The 19,745-nt window shown below is 38.9% G+C and overlaps 1 protein-coding gene across 1 annotated transcript; it reads left to right on the top strand.

Moving 5' to 3' along the window:
• Positions 1-1,407: 1,407 nt before the first annotated feature.
• mtmr8 (myotubularin related protein 8) lies at positions 1,408-11,889 on the top strand. The gene is made up of 14 exons (XM_076274018.1): positions 1,408-1,543; positions 3,162-3,284; positions 3,501-3,663; positions 4,571-4,728; positions 5,125-5,253; positions 6,168-6,302; positions 6,655-6,787; positions 7,786-7,895; positions 8,230-8,355; positions 8,551-8,600; positions 8,703-8,903; positions 9,003-9,125; positions 9,251-9,377; positions 9,470-11,889. The coding sequence occupies exons 1-14, from the start codon at positions 1,520-1,522 to the stop codon at positions 9,755-9,757; spliced, it is 1,890 nt and encodes a 629-aa protein (XP_076130133.1). The 5' UTR covers positions 1,408-1,519; the 3' UTR covers positions 9,758-11,889.
• The last annotated feature ends 7,856 nt before the right edge of the window (positions 11,890-19,745 follow it).

Here is a 19,745-nt window from a genome sequence, read left to right as displayed (position 1 = left end):
GATAAATAGGCCGAGAAAAATAATTCCGAGGTGTGCACATGATGTAGTGTGTAGTATTCTAAGGTCAGTACACTTCCAAATTAAGACAACACTAGCAAATGCAGATACAGAAAACATCAATTTGACAACACATGACACATAGTGCTTACAGCACATGCAACAACATGTCTCATGCAAATTCACAAAACTTACATAAATTCAAGCAATGCATGCAAATAGCCCAAACAACAGAGGCATTATCAACATTAAGAGAGATTTCCAACCTTAGGACTTAACTGATTTTTACCTTGTGACCTTTTCAGGCCACCTAGTATTCTCTTCTGTGGATACATTTACGCCTTCATGTCATCTAGACTACTCTGGTGTTTTTGAGCTCCTCAAACAAATGATTCGAAAATGTTGTTGGTTCCATTTCATTTGAAAACGATGGCTATGCATTTTAAAGAATTATTAAGTCTATAATTCCAAAATCGCTATAATAACTATAGCCTATAAATGTATATATAATAATATATAATTTGTTTTAAAACTAAAAAGGGAATAGTGCAGATGTAGCCTGTGATCTGTTCAAGGTCTTGGATACTATGTTCTTAGTGTTTTTAAACCTCCCAATCAGCACTCCTCCCTTCTACTGCTGTCTTTCTAAGAGTCCTCAGACACTCGTGGTGCAAGGCTAGAACTGGGGCCCTAATTTGAATGATAGGCAAAGTGCATTATGCAGTCTTAAGTCTAACTAAAGCTTTAATAATAGGCAAAATCAATTTGCATTGAGGCTCCGATCAGGCTTCTGCTGATACAGAATTTCAAACAAATCACTAGGAACATGAAAATGATTATGCCAACCAGAAGATGATTTGATGGATTGAACGTTCATTTTGATTGATGGTTCATTTCTAATCTTTTCCAGGATTTTATCAGTTCTTGCAAAAGAGCTTCCCTCCTGTCACAGGCCCATTCAATCAATGATGAAGTAAGCTCGAGTATATCCCCTCCTTTAAGCAAATATCGGTTCAACCCATAGGTTCAACCTCTTTCCTTTGAAAATAAATAAAAGGGGGAAAGACTGCCCAATCAAGGATCTTTGCCTAGGCTAGCAGGCTACTGTCTTCTGGAATCTTGGCTCATCTCTGGCTGACTTGAACGATGTAAAATAAACGCTGTCTGACTGTCAGCTTCCAAAACAATGTTTTGAAGAATGCCAGCAAAATACCGAGATGCCAGAATACAGTGTTAAAGTCAAAGATCCTTGATTACCAACTTTCTTTCTCCCCTCTCACTTTTTTGGCTTTTCAAAACACCGTAAAATTCCCGTTACGTGTGATGACCTGAGTTCTCGCGTGATTTAGACAAGTCATGTGATCAAATGGCTCCTAGATAGGAAATATAATACCGAGATGATTTCTTGAGGAAATGGGCACAGCGAATGAGATAGTCCTCAGTTGTACCAAGCAAATTTGGCAACATTTCAAGATTTACCTATGTTTTGAATGACGGACCACAAAATATACCACGACGAAAAATGGAGCACATAATAACACCAAAGGTAGGCTGTTTTGAATGCAGTTTGGGGAAGACTGTCACTTTTTGTTAGTTGCCATGCAACAACTGGTGAACATATGTCAGCAGCTATCCAAGTTAGTGCGCTAGCCAGGTACCGTAGCTTGACACCTTTCCGGAAAATTAATTAAAAAAGGCACTTCATTGGAATTTTGTGGCTTTTGTTTTTGGAGATCGTCCTTGTCGTGGTCAAAGTCAAAAATCACTGGTACGTCATTTTACAGAATGCTCGAGAGTTCATTTATAAAACACTGACAGCAGGTTGATTGCCATATTTAGCTACTCTACCTAGAACATTGTTATTAACGTTGGTGAATTTTAAATATGCTTCATCGATCTGTCTGAATATGTAATCAAGTTTATTTTCAAATAACTTAGATTACATGTCTGATGTAGTAGGTTGTGTGAGACAAGGTGTAAACAGCATGTTAGGAAGGCATCTGTGGTTCATGTGACACGGTGGTTTACATGTTTTAATAAGTAAACCATATCTGTTGGGTTGTTTCAGAGTATGCCTAACGACAGTTAGTGTTCTTTGTAGGCTGTTCAAGGCAGAGGATATGAATTGCTGCATGTCAGCATAGTCAGAGGAAGCCTTGGCGCATTCCATCCCAGCAATGAAGCAGTGCTATTAACTCATTCGTGTCCGTCATTGCACCTGGAAATCTGCGAGAAAAGTGTGTTAATAACATTCAAAGAAATTTTGGATTAAACAAGACTAGCCTAGTTCTCCTGTGTTCATAAAACAACAAAACAGAATGTACGTGCAGCCAGGCTACCACTGGGGTGTTTCAAAATAGGAGCGTCAGGTCTTGGGATCAACCCTCAATCTCCCTTCCTCTTTTCCTGTTAGGCCTGCAGTATTCTTAAATTACAGGCATTGTTCAGTTTGGGTCCGAGGGGAGTTTGTCTGCCTGATTCTAAACAGACCGTCATTTTAGACATCTCAAACCATTTTCCCAGGAGTGCTAGTGTCTAAGAGACCTGATACAGGCTTGTTAGGGTGAGCTGTCTTACATGTCCAGCTTGTGATATCTCTTTATGGGTCCTTAGCCTATACTTTCCCACTTAAAAGTCCCTGGAATTGAAAGAAAGGTAAAAATAGCATGATGACACTTAAAACATGATTTTCACACAGTTCCTCACAGCACACTATGAGCTAAATGAAGTAAAGTATTCACGTTGCTACACGGTATTATTAGGATAGACCTATTATTAGGGTATTGGCAGTTCTATTCTATTTCATCACCTTAAAAAAAAAAGAGCAGAGCATATCCGGATGAAAATGACATGGCCTATTTCTACAAGTGTGCAGTGCACTTGCAATTATTAGACTACCAGACTAGCTAAGCAACTAAGTAAAAGTGCAGCAGTCTGGTCAGTTTGCAAATGTTGAACAAAGGTTGTTTGAAAGGTTGAACAAAGGTTGTTTACAACATTTAGTTAGGATTGGACTTCAAAAACCACATAATACCACATGGATCATGTATTAGTGTATGCATAATACAGTATGTTTATGTCAGAGTGTACTCTATGTAAAGTAAAAGTCTGCCTTAATGATTTCTTCCAATAGACTAAATATTGTCCTTTTTATTGTGGTGTAGGTAGAACATGTGAAGCTGCTTGATAGATATGCTACCAAGAAATCAGCCACTGGTACCATCTACCTGACTGCTACTCACCTCATCTATGTGGAGACATCGAACAACACAAGACAGGAAACCTGGGTATTGTATTATTGTATGATATTGATGACAAAAAAAGTGTCAAGAAATACTTAACTAGTCTCCACACTTCTTGATGTTGTGTTTATTTTGTCATGCTTATCAGCCAAGCACAACAAAATAAACACTAAAAAGGGAAGAATCAAGAAGTATGAAGACTTTTTAAGTATTTCTCCACCTGTTCTCATGTCTCATTTGTTTCCTCCTGCTGTGGTGCAGATTCTGCACCATCATATTTCCTCGTTGGAGAAGCTTCCTCTGACCACCTCTGGCTGTCCGCTGGTCATCCGATGCAAGACATTCCACCAGCTACACCTCCTGCTGCCCCGAGAGAGAGAGTGCCAGGATGTCTACCAGTCACTGCTGCGCTTGTCTCAGCCAGGTAATAGCCTACACACACACACACACACACACACACCCACACACACACACACATACACACAGATAGTGTTGCTCTCCATGATTTTGTAGGCTCAGCTCAGTTCAGTTAGAGACTGAGAAGGTAGTGTTGCAATAAAAATGATTCTGCATACTTGCATGCAATCTTTATTTGTTTATTAAGAAACGTCTGCTGCAGTGTGTTGTGTGCAACATAGATACAGTATGGGATGAGTAATTAGTACAGACATACAGTATATAACATGTACAACATAGGTCAGTGTCCTTCTTTTGTTGGTTGAGTCCTTGTTGACTAGCTTGGCGTTCACGGAGTCCAGTAACACCATTTGGATTTGATCATGGGGCATGTTCCAACCTAGCCTGGAAGCCAGCCTGAAGAAATTCAATATTGAGGATTTCAAATGCCTTAATCACTGTTTTTTTTTCATCTAGTAAAAAGCACAATAAGTTCATAAAGTTACCTGCTGTCATTATAATTTATAACAGACACAATAGCGAAATTTAAACATCTGGCTTCTCCACTGGTAATGATTTTGTTGTAAACTAAATCAACTCAAGCAGACTCAGGTCACATGGATGACTGTTGCTCATCAGTCCATCATCATATAAAGCCCATATAAAGATTGGCCCAAACACATCTTAACCGGGCATATAGACAGAGCGACTTTAGACCCAATTTGTGGGCGGGGTACATTTGGGTTGGCTTCCAGGCTACTTGTTGACTGAAGTGCACGTAACTGTTGAAGTAAATTCCTCTGACTCATTTTCTCATTTTCCTGGACACACACACACACACACACACACACACACACACACACACACACACACACACACACACTCTTCAGCACTCAACAACACAACAGTGAACCCAATCTTTGTGTGTGTTTCAGTGAAGCTCGACGAACTCTATGCATTTCTCTACAACCCCAAACAAAATGAGGAGGAGAGGAGAGAAGGCTGGACCACCGTGGATTTGGCCTCAGATTTCAGAAGAATGGGTTTGCCCAACGACCACTGGGAAACTACTGAACTCAATAAGGACTATAAGGTAGTGTCTTCCTCTTTCTACATTATTCATTGCTCTCTCTTCCTTAGAAATTGTCTGATCATAATTATCTCTGTAGTTATAATTAAATGTGATGGATGTGCTATGTACTTTACCTCTGAGTCAGTGTCACAAAATATGTCATTCTCAGTTTTGTAGTGATGTTAGGATATCAAAGGTTAGGTTGTTAGATAGGAAGTAGTTGTGGTCTGTAACATAGGTAACTTGAAATATATTGGTATTGTGGCACATTTTTTTCAGGAACCCACAGTTTCCTGTTTATTCTCAACATCTGACACTTTTATGTAACTGTCGTAGATTTTTATTTGAGAGGTCCTGGGTTGTGTCTTTCGCCTCGTCATTTGATCTCCCTTCATGTCACCCTCTTTGTCTCTTCAGATGTGCAGCACATATCCGTCGATGCTGGCAGTGCCCAAAGGTGCCAGCCAGGCCACTATACTGGGCAGTGCCAAGTTCAGGAGTAGGGGAAGGTTACCTGCCCTATCCTACTTTCACAAAGACTCCAAGGTGAGTGCCAATGCAGACCTCTCAGGTGGAGGACATGACATGGCATGTTGATAAAGAATAAATGGAGATCTAATGGAAGCCAGCTAGCTTAGCTGTGCGTGTGGAACGTTGGTAAACCTCACTCTCCGACACCTCAAGAGTACTGCTGGCATGTGAGCTAGTAGCCTGGGCTTTTAGCTCAATTGTCAGCACGCTCGAGTCCCGATACGAGGTGCTGTTGTTCGCGGGTTCAAGTCAAGTGAAATGTTACAAGGGAAATGACCTCAATGTTACCTCAAAAGAACCCTTTTAACTCCATATCAACTGTTGGATGTTTTGAATATCCAAGTTCTTTAAATCAGTCTAACATCTTGAAAGCTCCGTTTCTCTCATTTGAAATGCTGATGCTTATCACAGGATGACTGCAGCTCTGTCAGTGAAGTGTTGATGTGTAGGACTGTAGGCAGTCCCTATTAATAGTTAACCTGAGGCCCTGCTATCAAAACACACATACCACAGTCTACATTTAACCTAATAGCATTTGCAGACTGAAGACTGTTTGTAACCTGTAAAAATGTAAAATGTGGAGTAGCAATTAAGTAGTTAATGTTGTTTGAATGGCTGGAAGTGTATTGCAGTGTGTTACTATTAATATATATATATATATATATATATATATACACAGCAAAATAAGGTCACTTGAATTACATGATCATGGGTGATGGACATGATTTAAAAGTAATGTAAAAACCCACCACTTTCGGCGAGCATACTCACTGTGATTTGATTGCTTATGACTGCACTAGTTGTTATTTTATTATTATATTAATTATATTTGTATATGTATATGTGAAGTGACCTTGGGTGTCATGAAAGACACTTTGCCATAAAATGTATCATTATTAATGCTATTATTATTATTTGTTGGTTTGTAGGCCGCTATCTGTCGCTGCAGCCAGCCTTTGTCAGGCTTCAGCGCTCGGTGTCTGGAGGATGAGCAGATGCTCGAGGCCATCCGCCAGGCAAACCCCAACTCCCCCTTCATGTACGTGGTGGACACCAGACCTAAGGTAGTACTCACAGCCTCCCTCAACCTGTTTGGAAATGAGAGAACTCTGCAGTCAGTGGGACACTGCACAGACCCGTTTAGCTTTAAAGGGGGAATCAGTATGGACAATAGCAGATAAGCACTCACACTAGGTGGTATGTTTCTAAATGCAGTCATAATTGATGAGCTGCTGGAATGCTCAGATTTGTCTGTTGATAACAGATAACCAGTTGGTTACCAGTTTTGTTTTTTTGTTTTGTTTTTACCAAATGCCTTGTTAAATGAACATACAGTGTATATTGCATTGTAAGGAACCTATTTTAGAGGAATTTATGAATCCTTTGCATAGCTAACACCTCTCCTGTTTTCATCAGCTGAATGCCATGGCCAATCGAGCTGCAGGGAAAGGTTATGAGAATGAGGACAACTACTCAAATATACGATTCAACTTCCAGGGCATTGAGAACATTCATGTTATGAGAAACAGTCTCCAAAAACTGCTTGAAGGTATTTGTTTTTTGCGTTTATCACATTTATTTTTGCTGACAGTTTTTGCAAACTCTTTATTAGGGTCATATGATCAGCACACCACTATATTGGGGGAAATCATTTACAGGAAATTCCTTCAAATGTGGACACAGAAGTGTTGGCCACTGTTTAATAGGCTCCTATATGTTGGACTTTGCCTTTATTTTGTCCTTTCTTTTTGGTTACAGCTAGCTGTATGATGGTTAGTCAAATGCAATGCTGTAGTAAGTGTATGTAATTGTAAATTAGCATGTCAAACAATAGATCCATTTCCTTACTGTCTGCCTACAAAGCATTTTCTGGCTGCATGTGGATTTTCCCAAGCACAGTCAGAAGATAAGCTCCTTTTGCTGATCTGATAAGGCGCTGCAGGCTGACACTTACCAGGGTAGAGAAAACATCATGGCCAAACTATGTTGTATTTTTCACAAATATAGTACATGTAGTAGTCAACAAGCACATTGCTTGTGTTTTTTTCTCATGTAGAAAAATGCTGTCTTTTGTGGTGTTAGCCACAGGCTTTGGCCAGTCGAGCGGTTCTCTGAAGCAGCCGTTCCAGAGGTATTTAGGCCTCTGTCCTTTAAGCCCTCTGGCTGACTGGGTTAGTCATGTTGCTCATTGTCTGTTGTTCACTTCTGATGGGGGTCTCTTGTAGCTGAATAGGTTTTCTTTAAAAAAAAAAAAAATCTTTCTGTAACATACTAGCTTAAATGTGCTATGTGGTGTTTTGTTTGTTTGTTAAAACCTAGAATTTGAAGTTTTGACATCATTTCAAAAAAGCCTGTGTTCCGTGTAGTCGTGCTATCCGCTGAAGTTAGCGTGTTAACTGAAGTTAGTTAGTGACCGCTGTACACAACGCAAGTCAATGCAAGAGTGCCATGTGACCACTTGAAGGTTACAGAACTCCACATAGCTCTGTTGTCTCTTTGTATCCCATAGCTTATAATGTTGTTCTTGCTATGTGTTTCTGGTCTTAGTTTGTGCAATGAAGTCTCCTTCGATGAGTGACTATCTGACTGGACTGGAGAACTCGGGCTGGCTCAGACACATAAAGGCTGTGCTGGATGCGGGGGTGTTTTTAGCTAAGGTACTGAAACTATGTTGTGGTTTTACATACACTCCTGTGCTTTGTTGATGTAGAGTAGACTAAAGGAGGTTCAAGATGAGAAAAAAAAACCCTTTAGAATATCTATATTAATGTATTTTTAGTGTTTGTTTTCAACAACAATACGGTGCACAATACGCATGTTTAAACCAGGACCCTCCTAAATTGCTCTCTGACTTAAGGGCTTTGTTCCCCAGGTGGATGCTACAGTACACATTGGTGGTGGTTAGTGAGGTTCTCCCTTCACTGTGAAGCGCTTTAGGTGTCCTGAAAAGTGCTATATAAATACAATGTGTGTGTGTTTGTTGCTTTGCAGGCAGTGAGCGATGAAAAGGCCAGTGTGCTGGTGCACTGTTCTGACGGCTGGGACCGCACGGCGCAGGTCTGCTCTGTGGCCGGCATCCTCCTGGACCCGTACTACCGCACCATCAAAGGCTTCATGGTAAGGGAGGCCCCCTTCTCCAATAGCTAATTCTAGTAGCTATTTATTCATTTGTGTGTGTGTGTGTGCATGTGTGCGTGATTGTTTGACCTTTTTACTCACACATCCATATTCATATCCCATATTACCTCCCTAAAAATTTTGACTGCACTCACCACTAATGTATGACCACTGTTCAATTGTAATTCCTTCAAGGTGTTAATAGAAAAAGAATGGATATCCATGGGTCATAAGTTCACACAAAGGTAAGTAGAGTGTATGCATTTCCATTTTTGGAGCTCAATGACTCATGAATCCATCACTATTGAAATATGCAGTGTTACTCACACATGCTGGGACGTTTGCAGGTGCGGGCACTTGGACGGCGACCCAAAAGAGGTGTCTCCTGTCTTCACACAGTTCATTGAGTGCGTGTGGCAGCTTACAGAGCAGTTTCCCTGCGTGTTCGAGTTCAACGAGAGGTTCCTCATCAACATCCACGACAACATATACGGCTGCCAGTATGGAAACTTCATCGGAAACTGTGAGAAGGAGAGACAGGAGATACGGTGAGAACGCCTGCTGGCACGCAACGTATAACAGTTTGTATATTTTAGATCTGGCTTCTGGATTGTGAAACTGTTTTTTTTCTTCATGGTCCTCTTCAGGCTTCAGGAAAGGACGTTCTCTCTGTGGCCGTTCTTGCTAGAGCAGGAGAAGCAGTACAGAAACCCGCTCTACAAACGGAAGACCGGCACACTGAGACCAAACACTCTACCTTTGCATTTCAAGTATGTGATTAAATCTGTACACAACATCAAAGATCTGAATTGTGCTCTGTTCAGTTCTGGCAGCCTTTACAACCTCTATACACAAGAAAAACAATTCTGCTATGTCTACGCATTGTTCTCTGTAGGTTTTGGTGTGGCATGTACAACCACTATGAAAAGGGCATGCACCCGAAACAGTCTGTGTTGGATCAACTGCTCTCCTACACCCAGAAGAAGGCTGATGGGGAGAAAAATATGTTGGATCTACAGAGGGTTAGTAGAATTCTGGTAAATATAGTCTGTTAGCATGTTTTTGTGAGTACTGTTTTTAAATTCAATCCCATTTCGATGTTTCCCTGTTGTAGCAATTAGCGGTTGCTGATGGAGTCCTGCCGGCTGGACCAATTGGATCACCTACAATGCAATGCAGCCAATCACTGTCTACTCCTACACCACCTTTTAACCAATCATCCGGTGATGTCCCCTGCTTGAAAAACGGTACGGGTGAGGACGCTGGCTCGGGTGGTGAATGCACCAACGGAACACAGCCGGAGGATTTCCCAGACTCCGAATCTGACATGACTGTCAAAACAGGTAAAGCTGTCGCAGTGGACTACCAGTATCTAAAAGAGGTCGTGCTGGGCTCCTCTTAAAGCTCCATGGTGACAGAGCAGGCGCGTTGAGTAAGGTGTACGAGGGCTGCGAGCCAGTGAAGCACATGCCCCAGTATGCTGGGAAATAAATAGCACTCACTTCTGAAAGGGGCGACTGTCAGTTGTTTAAAAAGCCTCTAGCCTTTTACGAGCGGTGCACCTGTTAAGGGGATCGGGAACACAAGCTCATATTTCAGCATTTATGCTCCACATGATCAATATTTTGATAACTGAGAAATATCTCAGCTCTCCCGTTCATTGGGTCCACAGACTGCATTAAGAATCCATTTTCAAGGGGGTTCCTTAATAAGTCAATCAATAATTTTATAGCAAGGCAATAATATTCCTTGTATTCCTTGATTCAGTATCCTCACTTGGTGACACTTTAAATGCGGCCAGTTGGTCTCAGAGCAATGTCCACAGTGTCATATTTCTGTGAAAACCACTATCAAATTGCCTAGTTGCCATTTCACAAGGAATGCTGTGTAAAAAAAGAGAAAAGGATCAAATCCAATTGTCAGTCACTATTAGTGTTTGTTTGTTTTTTTTATGGTGATTTTTGTACATTGTGTTTTTTTATCCGTTTCACAAAAATGTTTAAATATATTTGTTATTCAAAGTTTATTCATGCGCTCATATATATATATATATATATATATTGCTAGGGTTGAAAAGGGAATTGAAACTGCAATACTAGTGTTTCCTGTTGGCCAAAGAAGCAAAGCACTGCCTTGGTGGAGCAAATGTGTTTTTGAGGATGTCTCGAAGTGCCATTAATGTTAATTTCAATCTGATGTTTCCAGTGGAATACGTATTAGAACTAGAATTAGGGCTCAGAACACTGGTTGAATGCATATGAGGGATCAATGACTGTTTTATAAAGCTTCAGTTCGTACTGATAATAACACTGTCTGTTTGATTGAGAAATTCTGGAGGAGTCCTTTTTTTTGTTTGCTGGTTGGCTACTGCTACTTAACAGGATGTAAATCAAACCAACCTTCCTCTGTAAGAACTGTTACAAGCACATCTGTTGATTTCACTGCTGCTTTTGTGCATGAATTCTGTATGTTCTGAAGCTTCTTTCGCCCTGGAGTGGGTGGGGTGGGGGCTGTCAGCATGTTTACTCCATTGGTGGATAGCTAGTTTCAGATTTTGGACTTCTCCCCATATTTGTGTTAAAATCTTCACCAGCCCAGAAATTGATTAGGCAGATTGTCAGACTCAGTCTTATTGGAAGGTAGATTTTCAAAAGGGAACCAGACATTGGCTGTTGCTATGTGAGATGGGAGATCTTTGTGATGATGTCCAACAGTCTGCCACCATTTAAAAAGGGATATTTTGACTGAAGTCTGTTCAGTTATCTCTGTCTTTGTCACTCCATCTTTCCACGTCTGGAATATTTTGCATACCTCTGCCACACTTGTCAATTCAAGTCCTGGGGAACATTAAGGGAATGTTGCTGAAGTTCAGAGCAATGGCTTTTTTGGTTGTTGAAAATAAAAAAGGGTCTATTTTGTATGTATCATTTAATGTATAATTGTACAGTATGTAGTTACTTTTTGCATTGTACTCGTCTACATTTTCAGGATATGCATACCTTTTGGTAACACCATTCCGTTAACTGTGTCTGGTATGCCTGTATCGACCAATTCTGTGGAAATACTCCTTGAAAAGCTGCTGTACATTCTGTTTTTAAAACAAGTTGTGTATCTGGATCAACAAATTTGGGCTTTGTGACCCCCCCCCCCCCCCCTTAAAAATAAAAAAATAATGTTCATATGAATATGTTCATACATATGAAATTATATGATTTTATTCATAATTCATATGTCATGCTTATGTAAGATTGATGAGCACATATGGCACTGTGTGATTTCAGGATTCATTGATTCAGGATTCTCCCCTTTATCAGAATAAAGTGTTTATGAATGGTTGTGTGTAAATTCTGAACAGAAGCCAGAATTTGGGGATTTTGTACGTTTATTTTAACGTTTATAGGCCTATGGTAACATTTGTGGCACATGTTGGCAAGTATTGTTTCTTCTATGTCTTTTTGTGGCAGTGGCATGAGGCAAGCTCATTTATCAGATCAATCAATAAACAGAACATGGCTAGTCCTGGGGACCAAAGTAGTAGTTTTTTTGTTGTCATGGTTTTTTAATACATTTTAACATTTCTGCAAAGGTTTGCTATTGTCACTGTTTGATATCTGTGATTTTCATTTTAAAAAGCTTATTCTGAATGAACCTTTTCATTTAAATTAATTATAGACTGTTTTTTAATGATAACTATTTTCAAGCTGTAAGGAAAATAAAGAAAATTCAGATACACTACCAATCAAGTTTAGAGACACTTAGAAATTTCCATTCCACTCCATTATAGACAGAATACCAGCTGAGATCATTTGCATTGTTTTTTTTACTCAGGGTAGCAGTTTTCAGATTACATTCTGTGCTTACATAATTGCAAAAGGGTTCTCCAATGTTTTCTCAGTTAGCCTTTTAAAATATCAGATTAGTAAACAGAATGTGTCTGGATGAATGGTTGCTGATAATGGGCAATGTAGATATTGCATTAAAGTTCAGCCATTCTTTCAACAGTCGAGAACCTTTTTGCAATTATGTAAGCACATAACGTAATCTGAAAACTGCAGCCCTGATTAAAAAAAAAACTGGAAATAATCTCAGCTGGTGTCTATAATGGAGTGGAATGGACATTTCTAAGTGTCTCCAAACTTTTGACTGGTAGTGTATATTTAGGTGTTTAATAAAAGATTAGCTTGAAATTAAACTTGGCATGTCACAACCCTAAACCTCACTAAAAATCGAGCATAATTGCTTTTTATTAAAAATAAATGCTTTATATATTAAAATATATCACCGTTGCTCTGATAGTGAACTCCTGCAGGCCTATGTTGCTTTATCAACTGTTTTGTTGGCAAAGTCACTGGAAAAAAAATGGGATCCAATCTGATCTCGTTAATTATAATTTGAATAGGCCTACACCGGTAGGACACCGAGGTGAAGTTAGTTTGATATTTGATATTGGACAGATATTCAATTTTTTTTTCAGGCGGCCGGTTTCACCCCGTGTTTGCAGACAATGTGCACGCAGATGACCTGTCTACTTGCTCCCAGCCGACCTACCTAGGAACCGTCTATAAAGTACCTTCTGAATTACCTTCATAGTCTTTTTTGTCAATAGCTTTGACATCATGTGACCTAGTGACTCCAAACCAATGCAGAATAGTTATCCTATATGGGACTCATCAGACACACCTCTTTTTATGGTCACTGTATGCACACTGTATTTTATATGAATTTTTTAAAGAAAATACATTATTTCATATAAGAAACACACTCCTTTTTTTCAATACCTCCCAAGCCATATGACCTAGTGACTCCAAACCTATGCAGAATAGTTATCCTATATGGGACTCATTAGACACACCTCTTTTTATAGAGACTGTGTGCACGCTGTATTTTATATGAATTTCTGAAAGAAAATACATTATTTCATATAAGAAACAGATTCCTTTTTTTCAATACCTCCCAAGCCATATGACCTAGTGACTCAAAATCAATGCAGAATAGTTATCCTATATGGGACTCATTAGACACACCTCTTTTTATAGCGACTGTGTGCACCAGGGGCAGAGCCAGACATTGTAAACATTCGGGGCTTAGCCCATTTAATTTTTTTTTTAATAACCCCTTAAATAATGACTTCTAGTGAATTTTGTGTAAACTAATGGACACATTGAGACTTAAAAAATGTGAAACTAACATTCAACAGATTCAAGGTATCTGACTGACACTACACTGTGTAAAATTATAGTTTTGGGTCTTTCAAGAGGCAATATCTGTTCATATCTGTTTAGCATGTACTTAGTTAATTAAGCGTTTCTTATGGTTTGTATATTATAGTATTTGTTTATTTTCATTAGGATATTGTTTGATATGACATTATTGTTTATTATTGCTATTCTCCTTCTTCCTCTTCCCTGATCTCATCTGTGTGACAATATAGAATATCTTATACTATAATATACATAATATTATGATATAATTACAGTATGGCCAGTCATCATGATACAAGGATATTTTAGAAGGAATGCATTATCATCTTGACATAGGCCAGGGGTCGGCAAATAGTGGCCCGCGGGCCAATTTTGGCCCGCCATCTATTCTATCTGGCCCGCGAGATGACGTTAATTTGCTGTTTAAATAATAAAAAATAAAAAAATGAAATTTTTTTTAACCCCATGTTTTTAAAAAGAAAAAAAGGCCTACAGCAATCCCATCAATTTCAAAACATTTATTGAGGTATAGATGATAGTCCTACTAAAGTGACAAAACAACAGGTGGAACATCCTTGCAGTTATCCATGACGCACAGGTCGGAACGGTATTGGCACGCGAGTGCGCGTAATCTTGTGCAAAAAAAAAAAAAAAAGTGTCCTGTCTCCCTCTTCCAGTGGGCAAGGTCAAAAATAGCCTATGTTTCGTTAAATTAATAGGCTTGGCATTAATAAATGCAGGCAGGCTCAACACATACCTCTGCTTCCATTCTTCTTTGTAGGTCCTGCATTCTGAATCAATTTTTCTTTTCAAGGCTTTTGACAACGACATTTTGCATCGATAACTAGCATATAGCAATGTTCAGCTAATCATTTACACGTCATCCAAAAGAATAATATTTGTACACATTAGTTACGGCAAGTTGCTAGGCAAGTCGCCTGTTTCATGAGAGACGACAGGAGATGCAGCAGGCGGCATAAAAACAGCGCACATAAGCAAATAAACGTTTTTAATGGAATTAAATTAAATGCATTTTAAAAGTTAGATGATGTTTATTTTAATATAATATAATAATTCATAATTTAAATAGTAGGCCTATAACCCCCCCCCCCCCCCCATTACAAAAGCTATGGCCCGCGATGCCATTGTCTGAAAAAAAATTGGCCCGGGTCCACACGTAATTGCCGACCCCTGACATAGGCGTTTCTAAATTATATTAATTTGTAATTTAGCAAGATTATTCATAGGTTTCATCAGGTCCCTTTACACAGGTGCATAAAATCAAGCACCTATTATGAATGCAGATTGCATGGTGCTTGATTAACACACTTATGGAAAGGGCCCTTTCCTCTCAATATATTATTGTAATGTTTTTTTTTTTTTTCGTTAATAATTAGTTAGGCAGCCAAAACAACATAACATGACTTTTATATTTATGTGGACTCTTGGATTATAAGATCTGTGGTGGTGGAAAGGATATCAACAAGGTTTTAAGGTAGGCTAACAGCTAACATTCTTTTGTGCAACATATGACACTGAAAAGTTGACATGGGCAGATAACTGTTAATGGGTTTTTCTGACATTTCAAAACAGTGTAGCCTAATTTATTACAAGACGAGGATCACTTTGTTTTGGGAGCTGGAATTTCTTATTCTGCAGTAGGCTTAGCTAGCCTATGAGAGTACTGAATTTGCCTTTTCCGCCGACGAACGAGGACATTTAACGTTAACGTTAAGCATTTAGGGAGCTAGCTAAGTAGCCTAACATTAGCCTGCCTAACTGACTGAAAGCTCTTAACGTGAAATCACCAACCTGAAACAACACCATCCGTCAGTTCACTGGGCGATGCTGTTGCTTGAACGGAGCTGGGTGGAAAGGAAATCACCATACCGGATAGCCCAGAGACCTGGCATAGATTGTGTAGCAAGTCAAATTATTTTTCAATATTGGGCTTTGAAAATAAGGGATATATTTCCTCAGTAATATAGCATTTGGTGACATTTATAGAGAAACCGAGGGGAAGTTATATTGGAAATAATAGTTGCCGGGAATTTAAAACACTAAAAAAAGATTCGGGGCTTTTGAAAAAAGATTCGGGGCTTTTGAAAAAAGATTCGGGGCTTAAGCCCCCTAAGCCACCCCCTAGCTCCGCCACTGGTGTGCACGCTGTATTTTATATGAATTTTTGAAAGAAAATACATTATTTGCCATCATGAATGGTCTCCTTTTTTCAATACCTTGCAAGCCGTGTGACCTAGGGACTCCAAACCAATACAGAATAATTATCCTATGATTCCAAACCAATGCAGAATTGTTATCCTATATGGGACTAATCAGACACACCTCAAATTAACATGATTTTTGCACATACTATTTTATATTAATTTCTTAAAGAAAACCAATTTGTTTCCTATGGAAGCTGCTTTGTGCTCAATACCTTCAATATACTGGGTCCTAGACATCACAGATCAACATAGAACTGTTCTGCTATGTGATACTAATCAGACACACGTCAATGTGAAATAATATTTTGCATGAACTATTATATATATATATATATTTTTATTTTTTTTTAATCACATTTATTTCCTATGGAAAACAGCTTTTTGCTCAATAGCTGCCATATAAGGGGTCCTAGACAACACAGATCAATACAGAACTGTTCTGCTATGGGGTACTTATCAGACACACCTCAATATGAAAAATTATTTGGCATCTACTATCATATATATATATATATATATATATATATATATATATATATTAATTTGAGGTGTGTCTGATTAGTCCCATAAAGGATATTCTGCATTGGTTTAGTGTCCCTACGTCACTTCCCTTGGGGGGGGGGGGGGGGGGGGGTATTGATTTTCTTTAAAATATTAATATAAAATAGAGTGTGCATTCAATGGTTATATGAAGAGGTGTGTCTGATGAGTCCCATATAGGATAACTATTCTGCATTTGTTTGGAGACTTGATTTGATTTGATTTGATTTATTTCAGGATCAAGACAATAAAATGTATCAGTCCAAAGGATGACATGCAGAAGTACAAAATGTATTTCCAGCATGGTCCTTGGTGTTGAACACATAAAAGAAATAGACAAGGGACAGACAATACTCAGACTGGGGGTGAGGGACATAACATATAACAGATAAATAAGACACAACTGCAGAAAACAATATTCAAATGATCAACAAACATATCCACCTTATTCCATAAAATCTGTTTTACCTGTCTTTTAAAAATCCCCCTTGAAGCTAGGAGTTGTGTAGCAGTAGGCAAACTATTCCAAGCCATGATACCAGTATAAAAAAAAAAAACTTTTACCTGCATTATTTGTTCTAGGTACTAAGCAGGAGCGGATGCTAGCCCTGGTGTTATGTCTATGCTGTGTGTGGACCATGGTGACATTAGAGCCTAAATATTTGGGAGCCTGACCATTTACAATGTTGAACATATGATTCAACTTAAGTTGTTCAACTCTTAGATGCACAGGTAGTAGGCCTGCTTATTTAAACTCCTCCCTACCAATATGAGTACAGGGGGGTGCTTTTAACAGGTACCAAATAACATTGTTTTGCAGCACTCTGAACTTGTTTTTAAGTTTCACAGTCAACCCAGAAAACCACGCAGAGCAAGCAAAATCCACATGACATTGAATCAGAGTTTGAACCAATAATTTCTTTACAGAAAAATCTAAAAGCTTTGTCTTGCGATATAAAAACTTCAATTTACAGGCACATTTGTCTAAAACTTTTGCTGCAATAGATTCAACACTAAGTGATGTTAGACCCAAATATGTGACATTTGATTTAGACACAATTTCAGACCCATTACACATCACTTTTAAAGTATTTGATTTTGCCAACTTCCTTTTTGTACCAAACAAGATTGATTCGGTCTTGCCCAGATGCATAGAGAGCTTATTGTCTACCAACCACTGGTTGACAGACTCAAGCTCATCACTAAGAGTATTTTCAATGACTTTAACGTTACCCCCTGGGACAAGTAAAGCAGAATCATCGGCATGTAATAACAATTTGCACTGTACTACAGCTGACATGTCATTTATGTACAATAAAAATAACAGGGGCCCCAGGATCGAGTCTTGCGGCACCCCACATGCTATACTCTGTGGATCAGAGAGGGTCCCCTCTACATCGCAAACCTGTGTCCTATCTGTTAGGTAAGAAGTGAACCATTTGAGTGCTGAGTTGCTAAAACCCATGCACTGCAATTTAGAAATCAGAATATCGTGGTTCACGGTATCGAATGCTTTTTGCAGGTCGAGTAGAAGCATACCAACATAATTTCCTAGATCTAAATTCTGATGCACATAGTCAAAGAGGTGGATGAGACATGTGCCAGTAGAATGTGCAGCTCTGAAGCCAGACTGAAGCTCATATAACAGATCATGCCGGATAAGATACTCCTCGACCTGTTCATACACAAGATGCTCAATAATCTTTGATATGGTTGAAAGATTGAGACTGGCCTATAATTCCCAATATCAGCTCTGCTATTTTACTTAAAAAGAGGAACCACCCTGGCATTCTTCATCTCGTTTGGGAAAACACCCTGACTTATCGACAGATTTATGACATGGGTAAGAATACTACATGTAACCTCAGCACTATCCCTAAGAAACCTGGAGGGGATAAGGTCCAAGCCAGTGGCCTTATTCACTGATAGGGTGGAGAGGCGTGCTCTTACTTTATCCTCTGAGACAGGACTAATTGCAAAGGAGTCTGCAGACACAATTTTATTTCTATAGAAAGAGTTAACAAATGATTTGCCATATTTATCTGAAATACCTGGCAATTTACTGACCAGACTGGCAGCAACGGTTGTAAAATACTGATTAAAATGGCAGGCAATCTGACACTTATCAAAACACATCTCATCTTCAATAAAAATCCCAGCTTTACCAGACTTTGATTTGGATTTTGCTGTTGATCCCATATCATTAAGAACTTTCCATAGCTTTTTAGGCTGCTTTGCATTTGCAGCAATGGACTCAGAAAAAAAGTCTGACTTTGCCTGTTGAACCTTGTCACTAACTTGGTTTCTAAGATTAATATAAGAGTTGTAGTCAGCTGGAAGTTTAGACTTTTTAAACTTTATGAAACATCTATTACGTTGTCTGATAAGATCAACGATTTCAGAAGACATCCAACAAGCCCTTCTATGCTTAATTCTTGTTTCCCTCATTGGTGCGACTTCATCAAGAACAGCTATGAACATCATTACATTCGAGCACATCAGACCAATCTCTCTCAGATAGCCTTTGATTGAACACCTCAGCAGAGTTTGGTACATCTGTATTTGATGGAACAATGCTCATTTATTGGCTGAGATTTCAATTTCTTTCGTGTGCAAAAAACTGCATTATGGTCACTAAAAGACACATCCAACACACCTGATTGACATATCATTCCACAATCAGATACTAAAATGAAATCAATAAGGGACCGGCTATTTAAAGACAACCTAGTGGGCTAAGTAAATAATTGCTGTAAACCAGACACCTTGCAGAGATATGAGAAAGACTCGTACAGGCTATTCCCTGGCAGAAAAAGATTTGTATTAAAATCACCCATTATTATACATTCATTCTCTAGGCATATACAGTATTGCTTTTACAACAGACGGATTCAAGAAGTTTGTAGAAGTCAGTTTGTTTAGGGCGGTAACAGACACTCACAATGATGGGCTTGGTTTTAGGAAGTATTACCTCAACCCAAGCTGACTCCAAGCTATCCACCTGTAGATCGTGGATTGAGTCACTAGGTCACATGGCTTGGGAGGTATTGAAAAAAAAGGCCATTCCTTATGGGAAATAATGTATTTTCTTTAAAACATTCATAGAAAATACAGTGTGCATAGAGTGACTATAAAAAGAGGTGTGTCTAATGAGTCCCATATAGGATAACTATTCTGCATTGGTTTAGAGTCACTAGGTCACATGGCTTGGGAGGTATTGAAAAAAGGAGACCGTTTCTTATAGGAAATAATGTATTTTCTTTAAAAAAAAAATCATATAAAATACAGCGTGCATACAGTCGCTACAAAAAGAGGTGAGTCTGATGAGTCCCATAACTATTTTGCATTGGTTTGGAGTCCCTAGGCCACATGACTTGGGAGGTATTGAAAAAAAGACCATTCCTTATGGGAAATAATGTATTTT

The sequence above is a fragment of the Alosa pseudoharengus genome, unplaced genomic scaffold (assembly GCF_046254945.1).
Source record: "Alosa pseudoharengus isolate Yale_2024_CS ecotype anadromous, Long Island Sound unplaced genomic scaffold, YU_APseudo_1.1 YU_APseudo_1.1_scf_8, whole genome shotgun sequence".
Lineage (NCBI taxonomy): Eukaryota > Metazoa > Chordata > Actinopteri > Clupeiformes > Clupeidae > Alosa > Alosa pseudoharengus.
This window is presented reverse-complemented; position numbering and strand designations above follow the sequence as displayed.